The sequence below is a fragment of the Sinohyriopsis cumingii genome, chromosome 10 (genome assembly GCF_028554795.1).
Source record: "Sinohyriopsis cumingii isolate HCF-2022 chromosome 10, ASM2855479v2, whole genome shotgun sequence".
Classification (NCBI taxonomy): Eukaryota; Metazoa; Mollusca; class Bivalvia; order Unionida; family Unionidae; genus Sinohyriopsis; species Sinohyriopsis cumingii.
In genome coordinates, this window is record NC_142970.1 from 104,224,850 (window position 1) to 104,246,224 (window position 21,375).

The 21,375-nt window shown below is 35.5% G+C and overlaps 1 protein-coding gene across 5 annotated transcripts in view; it reads right to left on the reverse strand.

Moving 5' to 3' along the window:
- Positions 1-17,641, reverse strand: part of LOC149790758 (E3 ubiquitin-protein ligase NRDP1-like) — an 87,709-nt gene extending 70,068 nt beyond the window's left edge. For 4 of the 5 annotated variants that reach the window (XR_016423895.1, XR_016423894.1, XR_016423893.1 and 1 more), the window contains exons 1-2: positions 17,319-17,447; positions 7,639-7,736 (exon numbers count right to left, since the gene is read on the reverse strand). Coding sequence is in view for 2 of the 5 variants with exons in the window: in XM_089972825.1 (XP_089828951.1) it covers positions 7,639-7,728 (90 nt within the window). In the remaining 3 variants the exon portion in view is untranslated. Of the gene's footprint in view, positions 1-7,638; positions 7,737-17,318; positions 17,448-17,525 lie in introns of those variants that run through there. The other variant, XM_089972826.1, reaches the window with a different exon arrangement.
- Positions 17,642-21,375: the final 3,734 nt, after the last annotated feature.

The following is a 21,375-nucleotide window of genomic DNA, read 5'->3' on the forward strand; positions in this document are numbered from 1 at the left end:
TAATTTTTATTGGCACTACACAGTATTGTGCTGACATGCTGTTCAACCACACACACACACAGTTATCCATTTGGAAGGACTAGAGACATTTTCAAGAAGGCCATAATAATGGCCATATTGAGGGTCACTGTGCATCAGTTTTTGTCATTTAGGACCAAGCTGATGCCATAATGACTCCTCTCATTTTCTAGAGGGCCACAATGGTGGCAATACAGGATGTCAGATCAGCACGATTTTAAGTTTAGGACCAACAAGACATTATAAGAATTTTTTTCAGTGAAAATCCTATCATGATATGACCATGCATTCAGGAGGAGTAGCAATAACAAGATTTTCATGATAACTGTTGTGGTGGTCAGATACCAGATCAGGACCATTTTCATTCAGGACCAATCAGACAACCCCATGTCAATCAATATGTTTCAATCAGGAAGAGTATTGATAACAAGAATTTCAAGATGGCTGCCATGGCAGCCATATTGATGTCAGATTGGCCACATTTTCATTAAGATTAACTGGACATTATAAGAAGTTTTTCATTAAAACCCCATGTCAATATAAGCCATCCATTTAGGAAGGACCAATATCAAAACTTCTAGATGGCTGCTCTTGTGGCCATAGTGGATGTCCACTCCAAGCAGCACTATTTTCATTCAGGATCAAACAGACCATTGGATGAATGTGTGTCAAGATTCATGGCAATCCTCTAAATGGTGTAGAGGTAAGAAACTAGTGGGCAGACAGATGACGGATGACGAATGAAAGACATTGTTGGTCTATAACGGATGGAACTAAAAACAAACAAGAGATTAATGTTCTTTTTAATTAAAAAAATCATTGTTCTTTTTCCTAACAGATATTTAAGAACCTATTATCACTGTCCACCCCTAGAAGCCAGATGTTACTGATTGAAATTCACAGGCTATGAGAAACCTTGGAGACATCCAGTAGAACAAGCATGGTAAGTACACCAGTAATTGTTCTGATTAGCCACCATGCAAAAATCTGGCATGAAAAGCAGCCTGCACACAGTCTACTCATCTTGTTCCTACACTTGTTCATATTGTACAATACAAAGTTAACCCAATGGGAATAACTTATCACAATGCATAATGTATAGTCAGTAATATCAGAAGTTTACCACCAAATAAATATTCCTATTTCCAAATGTAATACCACATATTATCTCATGTGTGTGTTAGGTCGTAACACTGCATCTAACAATCAGTGCATTTATGAGCTAAACACAAATATTTAATCTATGTGAGTATAGCATAAATATTTAATATTGTCATAGAAACATGAAATATAGGTCACACAGGCCCATTTTGGCAATAATGGTGAAGATGTAGTACTTATTAAGATGCATCCCCTCACCAATAATGATTCAGTGAAGGATAGTATGCATATAGCAACTCTTGTGGTCATGAGAAAAACACAAAATACAAACAGATGGCAAAAGATGAAATAGTAGTCACGATAAGCTTCTTTTGTTGTACGTGTGTGATACTAATAGAAACGCAAATAATTATCATTCCATTTCATACTTTGAGCAAGAACTGTCTATGAAATGAACATCAGACACAAAAAAAATAACCCAAATCAGTGAAGCATAAAATATGGGCCATAACGACATACTTCTGCATCTGGGTATGGTGCTCATTAAGACACTTCTACTCAACAAGTTTCAAGACTTCTGATAGGACAATATGTACACAGCATTAACATTTTTATTTGGACATGAGCTAATGGGCCATCCATTTAGTACGCATGAAAGAAAACAGCCATCTTCAACCCCTCCTCCCTTCTTGCATGGTGTTCTTTTATCTACCACCCTTCCCTGTGCTTTGTTACTCCTCCCCATCAAAGCTTTCAGCACATGCAAAATCAGTTTTGTCATGTGTGCTCTTCATGTGGTGTTTGATGTTGGCTTGGGATGCACACTAAACATCACATACTAAGCATGTCTTTTTGCTAATCTCACTTTTGAAAGTGATGCACAGTACAGGCCAAAGAAAGCACTTTTGAATGTGACGGACAGTACAGGTCAAAGAAAGCACTTTTGAAAGTGATGGACAGTACAGGTCAAAGAAAGCACTTTTGAATGTGATGGACAGTACAGGTCAAAGAAAGCACTTTTGAAAGTGATGGACAGTACAGGAAAAAAAAAATACTCTTGAAAGTGATGAACAGTACAGGTCAAAGAAAGCACTTTTGAAAGTGATGGACAGTTAAGGTCAAAGAAAGCACTTTTGAATGTGATGGACAGTACAGGTCAAAGAAAGCACTTTTGAAAGTGATGGACAGTACAGGAAAAAAAAAATACTCTTGAAAGTGATGAACAGTACAGGTCAAAGAAAGCACTTTTGAATGTGACGGACAGTACAGGTCAAAGAAAGCACTTTTGAAAGTGATGGACAGTACGGGTCAAAGAAAGCACTTTTGAATGTGATGGACAGTACAGGTCAAAGAAAGCACTTTTGAAAGTGATGGACAGTACAGGAAAAAAAAAATACTCTTGAAAGTGATGAACAGTACAGGTCAAAGAAAGCACTTTTGAATGTGATGGACAGTACAGGTCAAAGAAAGCACTTTTGAAAGTGATGGACAGTACAGGTCAAAGAAAGCACTTTTGAAAGTGATGGACAGTACAGGTCAAAGAAAGCACTTTTGAATGTGATGGACAGTACAGGAAAAAAAAAATACTCTTGAAAGTGATGAACAGTACAGGTCAAAGAAAGCACTTTTGAAAGTGATGGACAGTACAGGTCAAAGAAAGCACTTTTGAAAGTGATGGACAGTACAGGTCAAAGAAAGCACTTTTGAAAGTGATGGACAGTACAGGAAAAAAAAAATACTCTTGAAAGTGATGAACAGTACAGGTCAAAGAAAGCACTTTTGAAAGTGATGGACAGTTAAGGTCAAAGAAAGCACTTTTGAATGTGATGGACAGTACAGGTCAAAGAAAGCACTTTTGAAAGTGATGGACAGTACAGGAAAAAAAAAATACTCTTGAAAGTGATGAACAGTACAGGTCAAAGAAAGCACTTTTGAATGTGACGGACAGTACAGGTCAAAGAAAGCACTTTTGAAAGTGATGGACAGTACGGGTCAAAGAAAGCACTTTTGAATGTGATGGACAGTACAGGTCAAAGAAAGCACTTTTGAAAGTGATGGACAGTACAGGAAAAAAAAAAAACTCTTGAAAGTGATGAACAGTACAGGTCAAAGAAAGCACTTTTGAATGTGATGGACAGTACAGGTCAAAGAAAGCACTTTTGAAAGTGATGGACAGTACAGGTCAAAGAAAGCACTTTTGAAAGTGATGGACAGTACAGGTCAAAGAAAGCACTTTTGAATGTGATGGACAGTACAGGAAAAAAAAAATACTCTTGAAAGTGATGAACAGTACAGGTCAAAGAAAGCACTTTTGAAAGTGATGGACAGTACAGGTCAAAGAAAGCACTTTTGAAAGTGATGGACAGTACAGGTCAAAGAAAGCACTTTTGAAAGTGATGGACAGTACAGGAAAAAAAAAATACTCTTGAAAGTGATGAACAGTACAGGTCAAAGAAAGCACTTTTGAATGTGACGGACAGTACAGGTCAAAGAAAGCACTTTTGAAAGTGATGGACAGTACAGGTCAAAGAAAGCACTTTTGAATGTGATGGACAGTACAGGTCAAAGAAAGCACTTTTGAAAGTGATGGACAGTACAGGAAAAAAAAAATACTCTTGAAAGTGATGAACAGTACAGGTCAAAGAAAGCACTTTTGAAAGTGATGGACAGTACAGGTCAAAGAAAGCACTTTTGAAAGTGATGGACAGTACAGGTCAAAGAAAGCACTTTTGAAAGTGATGGACAGTACAGGAAAAAAAAAATACTCTTGAAAGTGATGAACTGTACAGGTCAAAGAAAGCACTTTTGAAAGTGATGGACAGTACAGGTCAAAGAAAGCACTTTTGAATGTGATGGACAGTACTGGTCAAAGAAAGCACTTTCGAATGTGATGGACAGTACAGGTCAAAGAAAGCACTTTTGAAAGTGATGGACAGTACAGGTCAAAGAAAGCACTTTTGAAAGTGATGGACAGTACAGGTCAAAGAAAGCACTTTTGAATGTGATGGACAGTACAGGTCAAAGAAAGCACTTTTGAAAGTGATGGACAGTACAAGTCAAAGAAAACACTCTTAAAAGTGATGGACAGTACAGGTCAAAGAAAGTACTTTTGAAAGTGATGGACAGTACAGGTCAAAGAAAGCACTTCTGCAAATACATATCCTTTAACCTGCGTCAAAAAACAAAGGTATGGACTGTTCTGGTTTGGTAATAAGCTGACTATGTTAGGGACCCCTTGGCAACAATCAAGTTAGAAATTATAAACTGATGCATGAAATGACTAAGTTGTATACATTTTTTATGCAAGAACATGCACATGTACAGAGTTAGCTCTCTCTCTGCCCACTCCTTTTGTAGTTATTTGTGGTTCTCATGATCAAATGCAAAACTATAAAACCCAATAGTTCTTTTTTTTCTCTCAAAGACACAATACATCACCAAGATGGAAGGGGGAATGGCTTGCTTTCACTACAAAACCAAGTGCTCATTAACTATGTATAACAAGATCAATGGCACATTACATGTCCAACTCATGCTTAATTATTCTCTATGTAGACATCCCTGGGTCTTGAACTAAATTTACTGTGCAGATGTCATTATTTTCTAACAACAATTTCCATGAATTTTGACAATTAGACCCCAAAATCTATGCCTTTTTTGAATTACCCCTGTGCCAGTCATCCTCAAAGCTTGGACAGTGTTTGTGGCACAGAAGTAAAGTTACAGAGTGGAAACCATCTGTTTTTCTTTCAGTTTCCATCCGCAAAGTTTTATAACTATTGATGGTGTAGAACTCTCAGTGACATAAAACAATCTTTACCATATAAAATTACTTTTAATCTTCAATGGCCATGAAGAGATATTTGTTTGCCTCTTTATTCTTTATATTGTATCAATATGTATTGCATCAGAGTCGGTGTATTATGACTGATATTAATATATGGAACACTAATATCCTTTTGCCCATAACAATAAATGAGTATGTTTTAACAGTGCCAAATATTAATAACCGATTTTACCATATGGTGTGAGCAATCTTTCAGACCATTTCCAAAAAAGATTCATAACTCAGCTGATCATGTGCTGAAAATGTGTAGATTGATAGGTTTGTTTCACGTAGACTTTTCAGAGCCATTTATAATGGATGCCCATTATCATTACTGCTCAATATTTTTCTAGCCCTATTTTGGCCAATGAAATAAGTTCATTTTGCTATTGAGTTTGTGACATATTGTGATACAGGATACAGGGCATTTCAAATTTTATAACAGTTAGTCTACACAGAGCATGCCGACAAGAAAACTGAACTTGCCCTTGAGGGATATGAGCTTGCCCCCAAAATATGAAAACAACATGTCACAACTCAAGGCAAAAAACAAATAATGGTAAAATCAAATACAGGATATTTTAAGGAAATTGCATCACATTGTCCTAAAACTATAGAACCCTGTTTTCTTTTTATATTTGTTTGCACATTAAACCCATATTTTCACATTTAAAGTTATAAAAAAGAGACATATAAACAGTACGTCTAAATATGCTGATGAGGAAAAAAAGATTCATAATGTCTGCCATGGAATACAATGATTTTAAGATACTGTATATAGGTGCGACTATTTCCAGCTGAAACTATTCTGATCAGTATTGCAAATAGGATCTCAGTAGCAGGTGACAATGTGTCCTCACCCTCCAAGTTTGGGGGAATGCTACATTTTAGTAGTTCATGAGAAATATATAATGCACTAATAGTGCTATAAAATTTAGATAATCTTGTTTGCTTTGACAGTCTTGCAACCTTAACTTTCTGGTCTGCACAATGGAATATTTTCCTTGGATATTTACAATAAAAGCTTTGTCTTTAAGTAAGTCATGAAAACACTTAACTATTAGGAACATCTTGATAACCTTAAATGAGATGATCCAAGGAATTTTCTGTTCTGGATTTAGCTCTCATTCAACTTAGTGTATACTCATTACCTACCAGCATCATTATAATAAATTCCTGTATTTTCTAAATTACTTTTCTTTCCAAAATAACAAATCATTAATTAAATGACAAATTCTTCATACGAATAAATCAAGTTCTTTTTGTCATGATTACAACCTCAAAATACATTATAACTTCCTTGCCTGAGGGGATGACTTTAACCGTGAAAATACATTATAACTTCCTTGCCTGAGGGGATGACTTTAACCTTGAAAATACGTAACTTCCTTGCCTGAGGGGATGACTTTAACCTTGAAAATACATTATAACTTCCTTGCCTAAGGGGATGACTTTAACCTTGAAAACACATTATATTATCCACTGTAGAATACTTTTACACTGCAACTCGACCAACTATTACAAACCTTGAATAGGTCACTGTCAGATACATAGTTTTAAAATAGATACTCACTGCCATCTTACATTTTGTATTACCTTTTGCAAACTTTGCCTACTGCTAGTACCATGAGAGACATGGATGGACATCAACTAACAAAAGGTTATTGCTGTACTTCTCGAGATTATTTTTCCATGAAAGAGTGGGGGAGGAGTAGGCTCAAGATTTGGAGACTAGAACAAGCGAACCCATTTTCAATTTGCAACACTGGTGATATATTGTGATATAAATGACCATAGTAAGGTTTGTGAAGTCAGTAAGTTTTACTATTATAAATAACATGTCCTAACATCTGTATTTCTCCTTATCTGGGAAACAAACAGGAAGGTCTAACAAAGTGGAAGGTGTGTGCGTAATGTCCTAGTAAGAGATGCTAGAAAGCAGGTAAAAGATAAAGAAAGATAAGTAATTACTTACTTTCAGACACTGAGCATGTCCATGCATATGTGTGTGAGATCACTATTAGTCCCTCCAGAGACTGAGCATGTCCATGCATATGTGTGTGAGATCACTATTAGTCCCTCCATAGACTGAGCATGTCCATGCATATGTATGTGAGATTACTATTATACCCTCCCGAGATTGAAAATGTCCATGCATATGTGTGTGAGATCACTATTATTCCCTCCGGCGATTAAGCATGTCAATGCATATGTATGTGAGATCACTATTATACCCTCCAGAGATTGAGCATGTCCATGCATATGTATGTGAGATCACTATTATTTCCTCCAGAGATTGAAAATGTTAATGCATATGTGTGTGAGATCACTATTAGTCCCTCCAGAATATTTAGTGCTACTGAAGAATCTATGACATGATTTAATTGCGAGTTTGACTGCTTACAGTATTATTTCATAATATTTTGTGCAAACAAATATAATCCAAAAACCAACTAACTAACTGACTAGGTGACTAAACAGATGTGGAAGAATTTGTAGAGATAAGAAATGTGAAATGATAACACAGAGACTTGTATGCCACTAATGGTATGTCAAGGTGCTACGAAGAACACGAAACCAAACATTCTGTCAATATTACATTTCCAGACAATTTGTCATTTCTGTCACAATTCCTTAAAACATAACAAATATTCCACAATACAAAGTAGTCAGTTTGTGAATGCACTGCCTACCTGAAGTGGTTCCTCTAGAACACCACTGCAGATGGGGCAGATAAGTTCCTCGTCCACGTCTCCCTGGAACCTGTTCACCTCATACCCCATCCTCACGCCTGCAAAATAAAAAACTAATGGCTTTCAGTGGCTTACATTTTTAATGCCTAATAATAATAATATCTATGTAAAGTTAGCCTGATTTTATTGCATAATCATTTTGTTTTAATGCGCCAGTGCAATCAGTCTGGTGTAATAACCTAGTTTTGAATCAAATAATTTTGTGACATAATCTGGTGTGTGTGTGTATAATTTGGATTTAAAATGGATAGCAGGTATATACAGAAAAATGGCAATAAATCCCACAAAATCAAAACCAAACCAAGTGCAGAAGCAGCATTGCACCAATTGGGAAGGTAAAGAGGATTGTCTGTTTCATTCCCATACTGTTATTATAGGCATGAAAGAATAAAACAATCTTTCACCTAAATCAATATGCCATTTATTTGTTACAATAAATCCACAACAAACATATACAACAGCTGAGTTCTGCAGCAGTATGTTAATTAAAAAGTATTTCTTATGTTTATTAAAACTAATCAATCAAACTTAACACAAATGACTGTAATACCAGGATGAGGGATGCTCAACTGTTACTGTGTATACTTATTTGTTCCTAATGTGCATCTATGTTTGTTCATCTGATTGCTCCTAACAAACTGCAGAGATCCATATATGCTGGCCATGGCTCTCACTGACCTGATCTTCCACATCAGTTATGACAAGACACCTTTTCTGTGCATAATGTGTCCAGTGACATACCTCATTTTCCCCAATCTCCATATTATACTTTTGGTTGGCTATAACTGATCAATTGAAGAACTAATCACTAGGCTTGGGTAAACAAGCATGAAGCCAGTGTGACAAATTAAACAGTTCTTCCTTCTCTGATGCGGCTTTAAAGAAACCAAAGTTCCATTTAGTGTGCATGTAAGCACCTGTGATGTTTGGGCAAATAAATAATGACTTTTCTTGTTATAAGAGTGCTTAAACTGGTCACAATGCACACGATAAATCATGCAAGTAATCAAAGCATTTCGAGACTGAGATGCACAATACTGTCAAATCATTTATATATAAACAACCACATTTGTCTGTGCATCCAGGCTGTCAAGTGTACGATAAATTAAATGCTTTGTTCACGTAATTCCATTCATACTTGTGCTTCATTCTTTACCTGCTTAGTTGTTGATTTCACCTTAGATAGGCCTTGTGATGCATGAACAAGATTCACACCAATGAAGAGTACATGTACTATAATATAGTACTAATCAATAAAAGGCTTTCAAATATAACTTCAAAGTTACAAACAACTCCAATAAAAATTATATTATAAATTCAAAAGATAATGCATGAGTCTGTAACAAATTTGTAAGAATAATGGAATGGAAAATTCTTTTACTCAAAATGGAAATACAGCTATCATCATATTGCCATCATGAATTGAATCTAGAAAATCCTTTTATTCAAAATGGAAATACAGCTATCACCATACTGCCATCATGAATTTAATCCAGAAAATCCTTTTACTCAAAATGGAAATACAGCTATCATCATATTGCCATCAAGAATTTAATCCAGAAAATCCTTTTATTCAAAATGGAAATACAGCTATCACCATACTGCCATCATGAATTTAATCCAGAAAATCCTTTTACTCAAAATGGAAATACAGCTATCATCATACTGCCATCAAGAATTTAATCCACAAAATCCTTTTATTCAAAATGGAAATACAGCTATCACCATATTGCCATCCATCAAGAATTTAATCCAGATCATATAACAGTTGTTGCCATTTCATGCACACATAAAATGACAGACAGACAGTCCTCATTGCTGTGTGTTTGATTTAGATTTTTAATGCAGCTTAAACAATTTTTCAGTCATATCGCTATGATGTCTGCAGTGTGACAGCTTACAGTGATGCTTAGCACTGGGGCATCATGCTGCAGACATGTAGCATGGACACCAGACCGACCAGTCCTAACATGAACCTCTTAATGCTGAGAGCCAAGCCCTGTATGCTGTAGAAAAAACTTGAAATTAATTAAAAATTATGACTTAGAAATCAGCACAGTTCAGTGCAATGAAACACCAAATAAATTAATTAGAATAATGGAGGAGCATCCTGAACATGAAGACTGATAATCAAGGTGTATATATATATATATATATATATATATATATATATATATATATATATATATATATATATATATATATATATTTGTTATGTTCAAGAACAGGAAAAAGAAATGAAGAAACTTACTTGAAAAACAAGTATGCAAAATTTAGTACATTACGATATATATAAAAAATCTGGGCAATTACTGAAAAAGAGTTTCTCTCCAATGTGATCTTATAAGGCTGAGAATTTAATCTAGATGTGTAATAAGCTAATGATGATGTACTTCTCATTTTCCCTTCTGACCTTTTGAAAGTGAGGGAATCACAAATTTATGCCTGGGGACTCTCATAAATAGGCTGGGGACTCGTAAGTTCTATGAGTGAAGAGTAAAATATTAGCAACCACAGTCATTTTTCTGATATTGAAATAACTGCAAACGCTTGTTTTCTTTATACAGATCTGTTTAAAAGCATTCCAAAACAGTTTAATTTTTTTTTTAAATATCTCTATTAGAAAAAGAGATATGCAACTTTTAAGTTCCAAAATATTTACAAATTTCTAGAATTTGTCATATACAAATATATTCAGACTATGTGGCAGTCATGGAACCGAAGTAAAATGTTCTTTGCATAAAAAATGTTATAACTTTATTTTTGTTGAGATTATTATGAAATTTGATATTCTGATTGCATTTTTCCTGCTGAATTCATTGCTCATATTAAATCTGTTGTCCGACGTCAATATTTTCATTTCAAAATGAAAAGCATATAAACACTTCACAACTTTATGACATTTAACTTGATACAAATATATCACATTAGAAATAGTTCATATGTAGTAAAACAGCTTCAAAAACCACAAAAATGCAATGTTTATTCATAATTGTCATTGAAACAATGTTGCAAGACCTAATTTCATGAATAGGATTCAAGTTGGTTTAATCTTCTAAATCCTGTGATGTTATATTTAGCTCCTTGCAGAATGGACCAGGGAATGCTGCCATCTTTCACTTAGAACTAACGTTTCAATATCATATACCTGCAAAATAATTTATCACTTTCAGACTTTGCATTTTGTTTGTTTTGTATTTTGAAAACATTATTGATCCTATCAAATGTTATCAATGCATTGTTAACTTAAGAACCCACTTTAAGTGTGCGTGTAATTACTTTGCTATGCATCTTCAAAAAAAAAAATTGTCATACAGAAACTTTGCATTTGTCTGATAGTGATGTGATTTTTAATCATTATTTCATCAGACAATGTCCCATTACAAAATTTAAACAAATGTAATAACATAATGAATATAAGGTTGAACATATTTTAAAACCAATGACCGTTTGTCAGTTAAGATATTTACAGCATTGACAAAGTGAGCCTATTTATAGTGGACGAAAATGTACGCTTTGCGTGTTCATTTTGCAACTGTATACTGTCTAAACCGTACTACAAGTGTTAATACAATAAAAACTATTCCAAAAAATCATCTTATTATGTTCTTATGGCACACCAATTTGTACCAAATTAAAAATAAGTTTAGTTTTGAAACATCAGTTGCGGAAAAGTTGAAATCGTTATCAGGTGTTAGAAAATTAAAATATGGCGGTCAATGTCACCATGGGGAGAGTCAAATGTTTTACAAATTCAATGCTTGTTGCGGTTGGTTTATAAACATTTTTGATATATAAATTTGGCAGCAAAATAAAGCTTGGAATATGCCTATTTTGACGATATATGATGCATTTGTTTAAACTGTCAAACATTTGGTCAAATCTGCGTGAAGTTTGAGGGATTATTTCTTTGTGTAGGAACATCATATGAACATGCTACAACCACTGACTGAATTGTTTACATCTCCTCTGATTGGATTGAAAATTTCATGAATATTGGCAAAGTTTTAATAACCTGCATTTTGTAACAAAGAAGAATGGTGTCAGGCGACTGCGGCATGATCAGCGCTTATTTCCAATGACATGTGAAATCTGTTACTTTTGGTGATTATAAAGTAACAATTTCATTAATATAGCATCAAATATAAAAAGAAAACATACCCATTATAGATAATTTCATTTGCTTTTACAATATATAAAATGTGTTGCAATCTGATGACATGTATTAATGCTGCAATGAAAATTCTACACTTGGTCAACAGTTTCATCAGATTTCCAGGTAAACTGTAATCTTATCCATTTTAGTCTGGGGTTGCTACAAATATTCCTGACATTCTGTTACGACCTATGCTATGTCACTATGTAATCATGGTTAGTACCAAAGTTCTGTTTGATATTTTATGAAATTAACAAAACTTTGAAGAATGAATAAATTAATTCTTAAAATGCATTTGACACCAATGAGTACCGTATTTAACGGATGTTTTTGGACTGTAACATATAATTACTTTTTCTGTCGTCCGAATACATATTAAATTCTTTAATTAGGTGTCCAAAAACATACAGGTGAAGATAGATTTAACCGCACCACATTCGTAACGAAGTTACAGTTAGCTCACATGATGACGCACTGCCATGAAGTAAAACAAGTATTTTGTTTAACACCACGGAAAAGATAACTGAATGAAAAACAGGCATTACTTGTCTATTTTGTCTATTTGATACATGTCCATCCACCAGGAAACACAGCCATACATGTATTACAGCCACAATTGTGCGTGTATTTTCCAAAAGAACTGCCATATTAGTAACCTTGCAATCCACAGTTTAACACTCTGCTAATCAGTGACCAATAAAATCTACATTACAAACACACACAAGCTTTATTTCTGTGTAATTAAGATATTAATACAAACTAAATTAAAAGATTGTGGAATTACAATTCTTAAGATATTTATGACAGAAACATTTTAGTATCAAGAGTTGTTGTTGTTGTGGGGTTTAACGCCATTTTTCAGCACATGATAGGCTATACATGGCAGCCAGTATTAATGGTGGAGGAAGAACCTGGGATAACCCTGGAAAGAACCACTGACCCAAGAGAAGCTACTGGCAAGCTTTCTCACATACCCACATTGGCTGAATCCGAGACTCGAACTGGCGCAGACAGAGGTGAGATGGCAGTGATCCGTAATGGAGAGCGCTTTAGACTACTCGGGGCCCCAGTATCAAGAGTAGAAATACTGGTACATGTAAGATGGCTAATCTTAGAGCACCAAGGGGAAGAGGCTCCATATTGGGTGAGTGTTGTATGCACAACTAGGAAGGGTAAAAATAACAAGCAAGCTGCAATATACGAGTCAGTGTGATTAATATGTTAGTATTTTTTAAAAATAAAGGTGATCTATTTGTTGTGGTTCACTCTTCTTTTTTTCCCACCTAGCCGAGGGTAGCTTCAAAATGAGCAGAGCTTGCCAATTCAAAACATGTTGGAGATTTCAAGGTGTCTAGGTGATAATTGTTAATAATATAACTTGTGATTTCTTTGACAGGTGTGTTTGGAAATAAAAGGCAGCCATCTGGAATTCATTAAAAGAGCACATGATGTACCGAACATTTAGCACCCACAATCAATATTTATTGTCTATAAAGAGGTTTATTATCTGTAGAACAATAACTATGTTTAAACCTTGGTATATAATGCCTCAGGGATACGGGGTTTATTTTGTTGCACAATGCCAATGAATTTTAGTAATCCATACCGACTCTCTGTTGTATTGTTTAATGATATAAACCAGGGGTCATGGTTTCTAATCAAAGCCATAACTGTCACACCTGTTTGAAGTTGTTTCATCTAAAAAAAATGTCTACACTGACAACCAATCATATTTTTTTAGCCGAATCAAGCTATTAAAATATAAAGTATAAATAAAATACCCACCACAATCAAAAGTTTATATACTGGATAGCTTCATTGTGAAACATAATATTGTTAGTACTGTAATAATTTCAATGAATAAGTTTATCATACGTTATGAAACAAGCGAGAAGGCACTGCCTAGTTCGTGGAGGGACTCTCCCTTGCCAAAGTTGTCTCCAAAGAGGCCAGTATGCCATCCACAGAAGTGACCTCCAATTAATGATTTTGAGGATGCATCACAAAAAGAAATGCCTACGAAGAAAGCTGCTCTAGATGACAAGTCTGATTATCTTGAACCTGAGAATACTCCAACCGGTTCTGTACGTAGTCAGTCTAAACATTATACATTAAAGCAAAAGCAGAATATCGTTAACAATACAAAACTTCTGGGAATTAGACCTACAGCAGAAAAATTCAAGATTCCGAACTCCAAAGTGAGTACCTGGATGAAAATTGTCTTTTCTGCAGATCTGAACAGACATTTGCCTAAGTGTGGATGACCCATTTCATATGGACAAGCTATGGATGATAAGATAGCTCAATGGGTGTTCACTCAGTGTGACTTACAAATTCCAGTAAGTGTTGGGGGAATATGTATATATGCCAGGGAGCTTGTCTCAACAGAATTTTCGGAGAGCAAATTCCATGCCAGTCGTTCATGGGAAGAGAGTTTCATGACAAGATATGGGTTTGTGCTCAGAAGCAGGACCTATTTTGGCCAACATTTACCCAAGGATTTGGAAATAAAGATTGCTTCGTTCCACAAGTTTGTGACGGGTAGACATGAGGAGGACAAGCTTGATGATAAATTTATTATTAACATGGACAAGACATTGATGTACTTTAATCTTGTACCAGGGAAAACGATGGACAAAGAAGGAATGAAAAGCGTTCTGACTCATACAACTGGAGCGGAGAAGAGACACATTACTGTCGTTTTTAACCGCTGCAGGTTCTGGCGACATATTACCCCCAATGACTATTTTCAAGGGAAAGAGATATCTAGATCTGAAGGCACCAAAAGGGTGGATTATCGCAGTTCAAGAGAAAGCATGGATGGATGAAACGCTAATGCTGTGATGGATTGAAGAAATTTATTTGCCATTCACCAGACGAGAGAGATCACTATTAGTTATGGACTCGTTCCGGGTTCATATCACTGATGATGTGAAGAAACAGTTGCAGCGTGGAAATGTTGTGCCAGCAATAATACCAGGAGGCTGCACATCCAAGATGCAACCTCTTGACGTGAGCATCAATAAACCTGTATAGAGCTACCTCTGCCACAGCTAGATGGAATACACCTGGGATGCTACGAATGCATTAAAATCATCTGATGAAAACAGCAACAGACGAGTCAAAAGCCAGCAAACAGACTGTATTGGACTGGGTTGTAAATGCCATGGATATATTGAAGGAAAAGCACACAATGATAATGAAATCTTTTAAGGTGTGCGGCATCAGAGTCAATCTGAGCGGAAGTGAAAATGCGCTGATCAGAAATGACAATCAATTAAACAATATGGATGATAGTGATACATAGGTTGAGTGCTTTTCGCCTGAGGACCTAAAAAGGCTATGGACAAGCTACCTGAAATTGAATAATATATTTAAATATATTACAGCATTAAATAAAATTTCTTTTCATTCTTTGATATTGCTGTTTATTGTGTATGGCTTAAAATAAAAACGTTTATCTATTTATCAGTCTATATGCATGCATACATAAATATGATTAAGAATTTTAAATTATATTAGCTCATGGAAGTTCATGACCACATTAAATAATTGGCGACCATATCAGTTAAATTAAACATAAATTGTAGAAAAAATGATAGCAATGTCCGAAAACTTGTAAGGCATTTAAATAATATATCCCCCCCCCCAAAAAAAACTGTCTGAAAACATATGGTAAATACGGTATTCAAGAAACAGTTCAGACTTGAATTTTATAAATCCTGGATGCATCTCCTTGGAAAAATAGCTTGATTTCATTGTAAATACCAGTACTTCATTATTCAGATCATATATTTATCGGATTCTTAATCAAAAGAAAATGCTATAGAAATGTGTTTGTTCTTCTATATAGATGTGTCTTGTGCATTTGTTTCACGTGTTGGTTGTGTAGGATGTGGTTAGGAACATGAAAAAATGTTAGGAACTGAAGAAAGGAAATATGAGGACAACATATTTTGTATCACTGTACTGTATATTATGGGAATAACAGTTTTGGCTTGTCCCACAATGTAAAAAATCCAACCTGATATTTGTGTGTGTAATCTTACTTCTAACACAAAAGTGTTGTGTAGAGTGTTCTCCAGTTGTATGGTACACTGGTGTGAATAATTTTTTAAATAAAATAAATCAATTGACATTTATTAACAATACTGTGCATTTCTTGTTTATCTTAATGAAACACAAGCAAGTAAAGTGTACATGAATGTGGTCATGTAAGGTGCATTTAAATTAAATATTCACTGCTGCTGCAAAATGTAATACTTATTTAGTTTAAGCAAAGTCTATTCAATCCCGATTGTTGAATGTGCTGCACCTTAAATGTCATAAAAATCTTCTGACAAAAATTACTGATCACTATGGACTTTTACAATGGTGGCCAGGTACTAAACTGGATCAGGAAAAAAGGAATCGTCAGGCCTATCATAACAAATAACCAGGTAGTACAATCTTTTTTTTTTCAACACCTGGAAGTTTTATGGTGATGTCACAGGAGATGACCTTCACTCCAGTTTGTGTGTATGTGTGAGATTTGGATTTTTAACATAGAGTTAACAATTTTTTAGTCATATCGCAATGATGTCTGAAGTGTGGCAGTTTATAGTGATGTATAGCACCGGGGCATCATGCATGATGTCCCACCCAGTCACATTATCCTGACACCAGGCTGACCAGTCCCAACACTAACCTCTTAATGCTGAGCACCTAGTGAGGCAGCTGTTTGTACCATATTTTTTACAAGTCTTTGGAATGACTCAGCCGGGGTCTGAACCCGTGACCTTCCACATCCAAGGCAGATGATCTAACCACTAGGCCACCAGAGCAGTTCACTCCAGTTTGTACTATATGAAACCTTTCGGTTCACATTGTCTTTAAATGTCCTGGTAATTTCTTGAGGCATGTAACTAATTACATTCCAAAGTTAAATGAATGCATATTGATCCAAATAAAGTGATTAATCGCTACTTAAGGTACGTTTAACCAAATTCTGAAAATTAATAAAGAAAAAGAACTCCAATTAGGATGACATCTTGTCTGAAATAGTCGGCACTGAACACGTACATGACCTGTATGACTTGTACTTTAATATGTGCAACTGTGTCAAAAAGGGATACCAAGTGTATTAGATATTCTTGAAAATCTGGCCCCAATCGACCGCGGAACACACTTTACAACACCGTTTTGTGTTGGAATTAAGACGTATCCCTCCAACATCACAAATATCTATAGTTAGGATCGTCTCAGAAAGTAAGACATCGACCCTTCTATGTCTGTTTTGGGTTCCACAACATAAATATCAGGGTCGATGTGTTCTAACACTATAGTTAGGCCTACTGCTGTACTCCAGTAGTGTAGGTGGACGTCATGTTCAAGATGTTTTACACCGGTACTAGTAGTGGTAAACACTTTACGTATCAAAACGGGAAAGCAGTTAGGCTTCTCATAACATATGTTTGTAACTCACCATCAAACAAAAATCGTCTGAAGCCGCCAGATTTGAATAAATGAGAATTCTCTTCGAGTTTAGGTCAAGAAATGATGGAAAATTAGCAAAGGCAACTTCCGCTACACAAGTGCGCAGGGCAATTAGTAAAGGGAGGTAATACGAGGAGAGAAATTAACTTGAAGATTCTGCCCAATTACTATCCGACTATTGGTATAAATATCAAACCATTATCGTTGTATTCTTTCCAACTGTCGCATCCAGATTCACGAAAAATAAATCAAGAAATTACTAGTTGCACGCCAGTCATCTAAATATACATGCATGTAATTCGTTCAGTCTTGTGCTGTTATGTGTTACTATTAAGTACTACAGCACTGATTTACATGAATGCGTATCTCTATGTGTACTCCATAACGTCATGTGCACTATGTATTGATGTGTACTAATGTACTGATTGCTAACCTTGTATATTCCACATTTTTATGCTATATGAAGAGCCATGAATATTATCTAAATTTTTGTTTAAATAGAGGGCAGTGAGGCCGATAACGGAAATTAAGATTACGCCATATGTGTACATGTGCAGCTGGTATGGGGCATAACACGAAATCCATGCTGAAAATGTCCATAGGCTTAATACTTGAGAGACACTAGAAGGCACAAATGGAAAGCCGTATGTTTACATCTGGGAGACACGTGTGAGCAAAACGGGAATAGTAATATTAAATTATTTTAGTTAAAGGTATGTTAACATGGAAGCTGTCAGAGAAGACACAGACATTTGAATTTGTGACTTTTAGTATTTGATTACAGTAATAAAATAATAATAAAAAAAATAACCCGATTAGTTTGAAGACATTCAAATGGTCAGACATTGATCAACGATCACGAGCCTCCTGTAAAATTTTGAATGTTACAACGACTACCGAAAACGTTGCACTGATACTAAGAATTCCATAAAACCGAGTCCATGGAAATGTTAAAAAAATCACAGAAAAAAAAGTTTACAAAAGTAAAATAAGCGTCACTTCAACATGAAACTTCTACACGGCGTGCAATGTATGGTGAAACAATTGCTAATTTTTTTCTCTCGATTGCTTTTACCAGGTGAATATTATATAAGAAAAGACGTTCCTGTCAATGGACAGTTTAGAAGACCATGTGCAGAATCTACCACCGGAACTGTGAGTATAGCGAGTTTGCCAAGATTCAGGTGATACGCAAAGAACAACTGCATTCGAAATGTCATAAATTTTAGTCGTTGGTATCTGTATGCTATTTACTTTCAAATGTTCGAATACTTAGATATTGATCAGCTGCGAAGATACTAATAAGAATTACCAGGCAACGATCAATAGAGTGTTTAGGATATAGTGAATTACTTACTACCGTTAATAGAACTGACTCCAAAAGACGACGCGATTCCATTGAATTTTGGACGCCATGTGGTGCGTGTTAGTAACTACCTTTCTTGGATTTCGTTTACCAGCAAATTCGTTCTAACAAATGTATTAACAGAAGATACAGCAAAGACATGGCCACTAAATTTATATATGTACACGAAAAAGTCATGGTGTTAAAAGTGTTGCAAATAGTGATGAAAATGCGTGGTGTAGCTTTGTGTTAAGAGGAGATTCGCCTTGCTTTGTTAACTGTTATTACTTACCAAGAAGTGTGCATAGCTGTTGGTTAAACGAACAGATTGATGACTGGAAGGATGTACTTGACTGTAAAAATCTTGGATTTGATACTTGAACATAAGATGTGACTGGCTGTGCGAAAATACTGTGTGTTACCGATCAAAGAAAAGAATATGACTTAGAGGCAGTGGTTGAAAAATAAGAAGCGAAAGTTGATTTATCTTAGTGGCAGGAAAATACCTATTTTCCGTTAGTGTCTATAAAGAACATTTCCAGAAACAGACATATGGATGAAAGAAGAATTACACGAAACAAGGAAGTGTTTCAGACGCCTAGTGTAATAGCCTCCTTTGTGAAACATTTTCCTACGCGCAAACGAGAAGAAATGAAAGACTGGATCAAAAAGATGACGTCGACATCCCCATCAGCTGATCAAAAATAAAGAAGAAAGACGTGATGACCGAAATTTAAAAAGAAATAAGGGGAAAGAAGAACCCAAAGAAATCATGACTGCCCTTACACCTAATCCGATGATTTTCGGACACGTCAAGCATAATCGCAAACCAAAATATCACACGAACAACCTAACAACATTCGTGAATAGTGGGTGACTTACTGAGGAGTAGCAGCATCGCAGCAAACCAAAGCAATTTTAATTAACATTTACTACAATCCTGCTCATGCTGGTGGCTATGAGGAATTCAAAAATTGTAGCATGTCGCCAAAACCAAATTAAAAAGTTTAAGTCTGCCAGAAGTATAACAATAGCAACAAGACCAATCGAAGTACATGTTTCAAAAACGCATTTAATTTTTTTCAAAAAAAGTCACATGAAAGTAGCTTGCATCAATCATCAATGGCAAGCAGATCTAGCGGATGTGTCTCATGCAGCATCATAAGATCAATATTACAAAGACTTGTTTTGTGTCCTGGACGTGTTTCCAAAATCAATCATTTTACTTCTATAACAATGAAAGATAGCGCGGGCTTTAAAACTGGTCTTGAAACAAAGTGGCTGACATCCTTTACGATGAAAAAAAGGCAACGAATTTCTGAATCAAGAATAGAAACAAATATGGATTCAGTTTTTTCACCTCTGAAGATCATGGAACATAAACTTCTGTCACAGAACGTTTAAAGAGGGCTTTGAAAGGCTGCATGAAAAAACAATTGTACACATCGCAATGCTCTCGAATACATCGATATATTACCATGTCTTGTCAAAACTGTAGCACTGGCTGTGCTTTCGAAAAATGACACCTGAAAACGAAGTGATGGTACTGTTTGATCGATTGTTTATAACGTCAGAGACCAGAAAAAAAGAAAGAACTGTTAAACACTGAAGATTGGGCTCAGGAAAGTTAAATGAACTTTTGTTAATGGCCTTTTATCTAAATGGACGAGCTTTCTGTTTGTGTTTGTGTAGTCTGACGTCATCAAATAACACGTCTTGTGAAACACAGGCGCTCAGTTATTGGGAGTGATTCCTTTGAAAGTGGAGTCTGCAATAACCGATTACGATGAGAGAATAAAACACATATCAAAAGTTCACTTTCGTACGGTGCCACCGAGAATGTGTGCATATATATTATCTTTCTGTCGGTAAATCGTATTTTGACAGTGTCGATGTTAGCATTAAAGGAAATCATGGACAAAATATCGTATTCTCCCAACAAACGTCACCATAAACTACATTTTCGAAAAATAGATTCTTCAGTGAAGTGTAACAGATGTATTTTGTATACGAGGAGATAGTTTGGGAGATATGTTGATCAGCCGTTCGTGCTTATAGCTGAAGGTGACTCTAGGAATGCGCATGCTTTAAAATATGCATCGCTGACGCAAGCAAAATAATTTCTCCAAACGTACTTATTGACAAAGTCCGAAAGAAGCTTCAATGAAAGCAGAAAAATGTGTAGCTTCAGACGTTAAAAGAACTCATACGGGGCCGAGACAATTCTTTAAATTTTGCTTCACAAGATTATCCAAGCATTATTTCCCTTTCTGAGCTATGGTATGGACAAGGTAGAAAGAGACGTCGAAAACCCATCAGACCTCATAGACATGTTCAGAAAAAGAAGAAGAAAAACAGCATTCAGAAAATTGGACTTTCTTGAGTGCTAACTGAAAATGATACACAGAGATTAGTGTGAACGTTTCTGTTCGCCATGCCACCGAAGATGAGGATGCAAAAATCCCAATGTGTGGAATTTCATCCTGGGTCATCATTCACCATTTCTTTACCTATCGAATTTGAAATCAAAGTGCAAACCAGAAATGACATTGTTTTGAAAAACATTTACTTGTACATGAAAGTCAAAGTCCTCAAAACGGAAAACACCAATCCTGGTGAATATGCCACATTAGCTTCTGTGAACAGTTTCATGTATTTTTTGTTCAGATAGGTGTATGCATACTTGAATAGCAAACTGGTG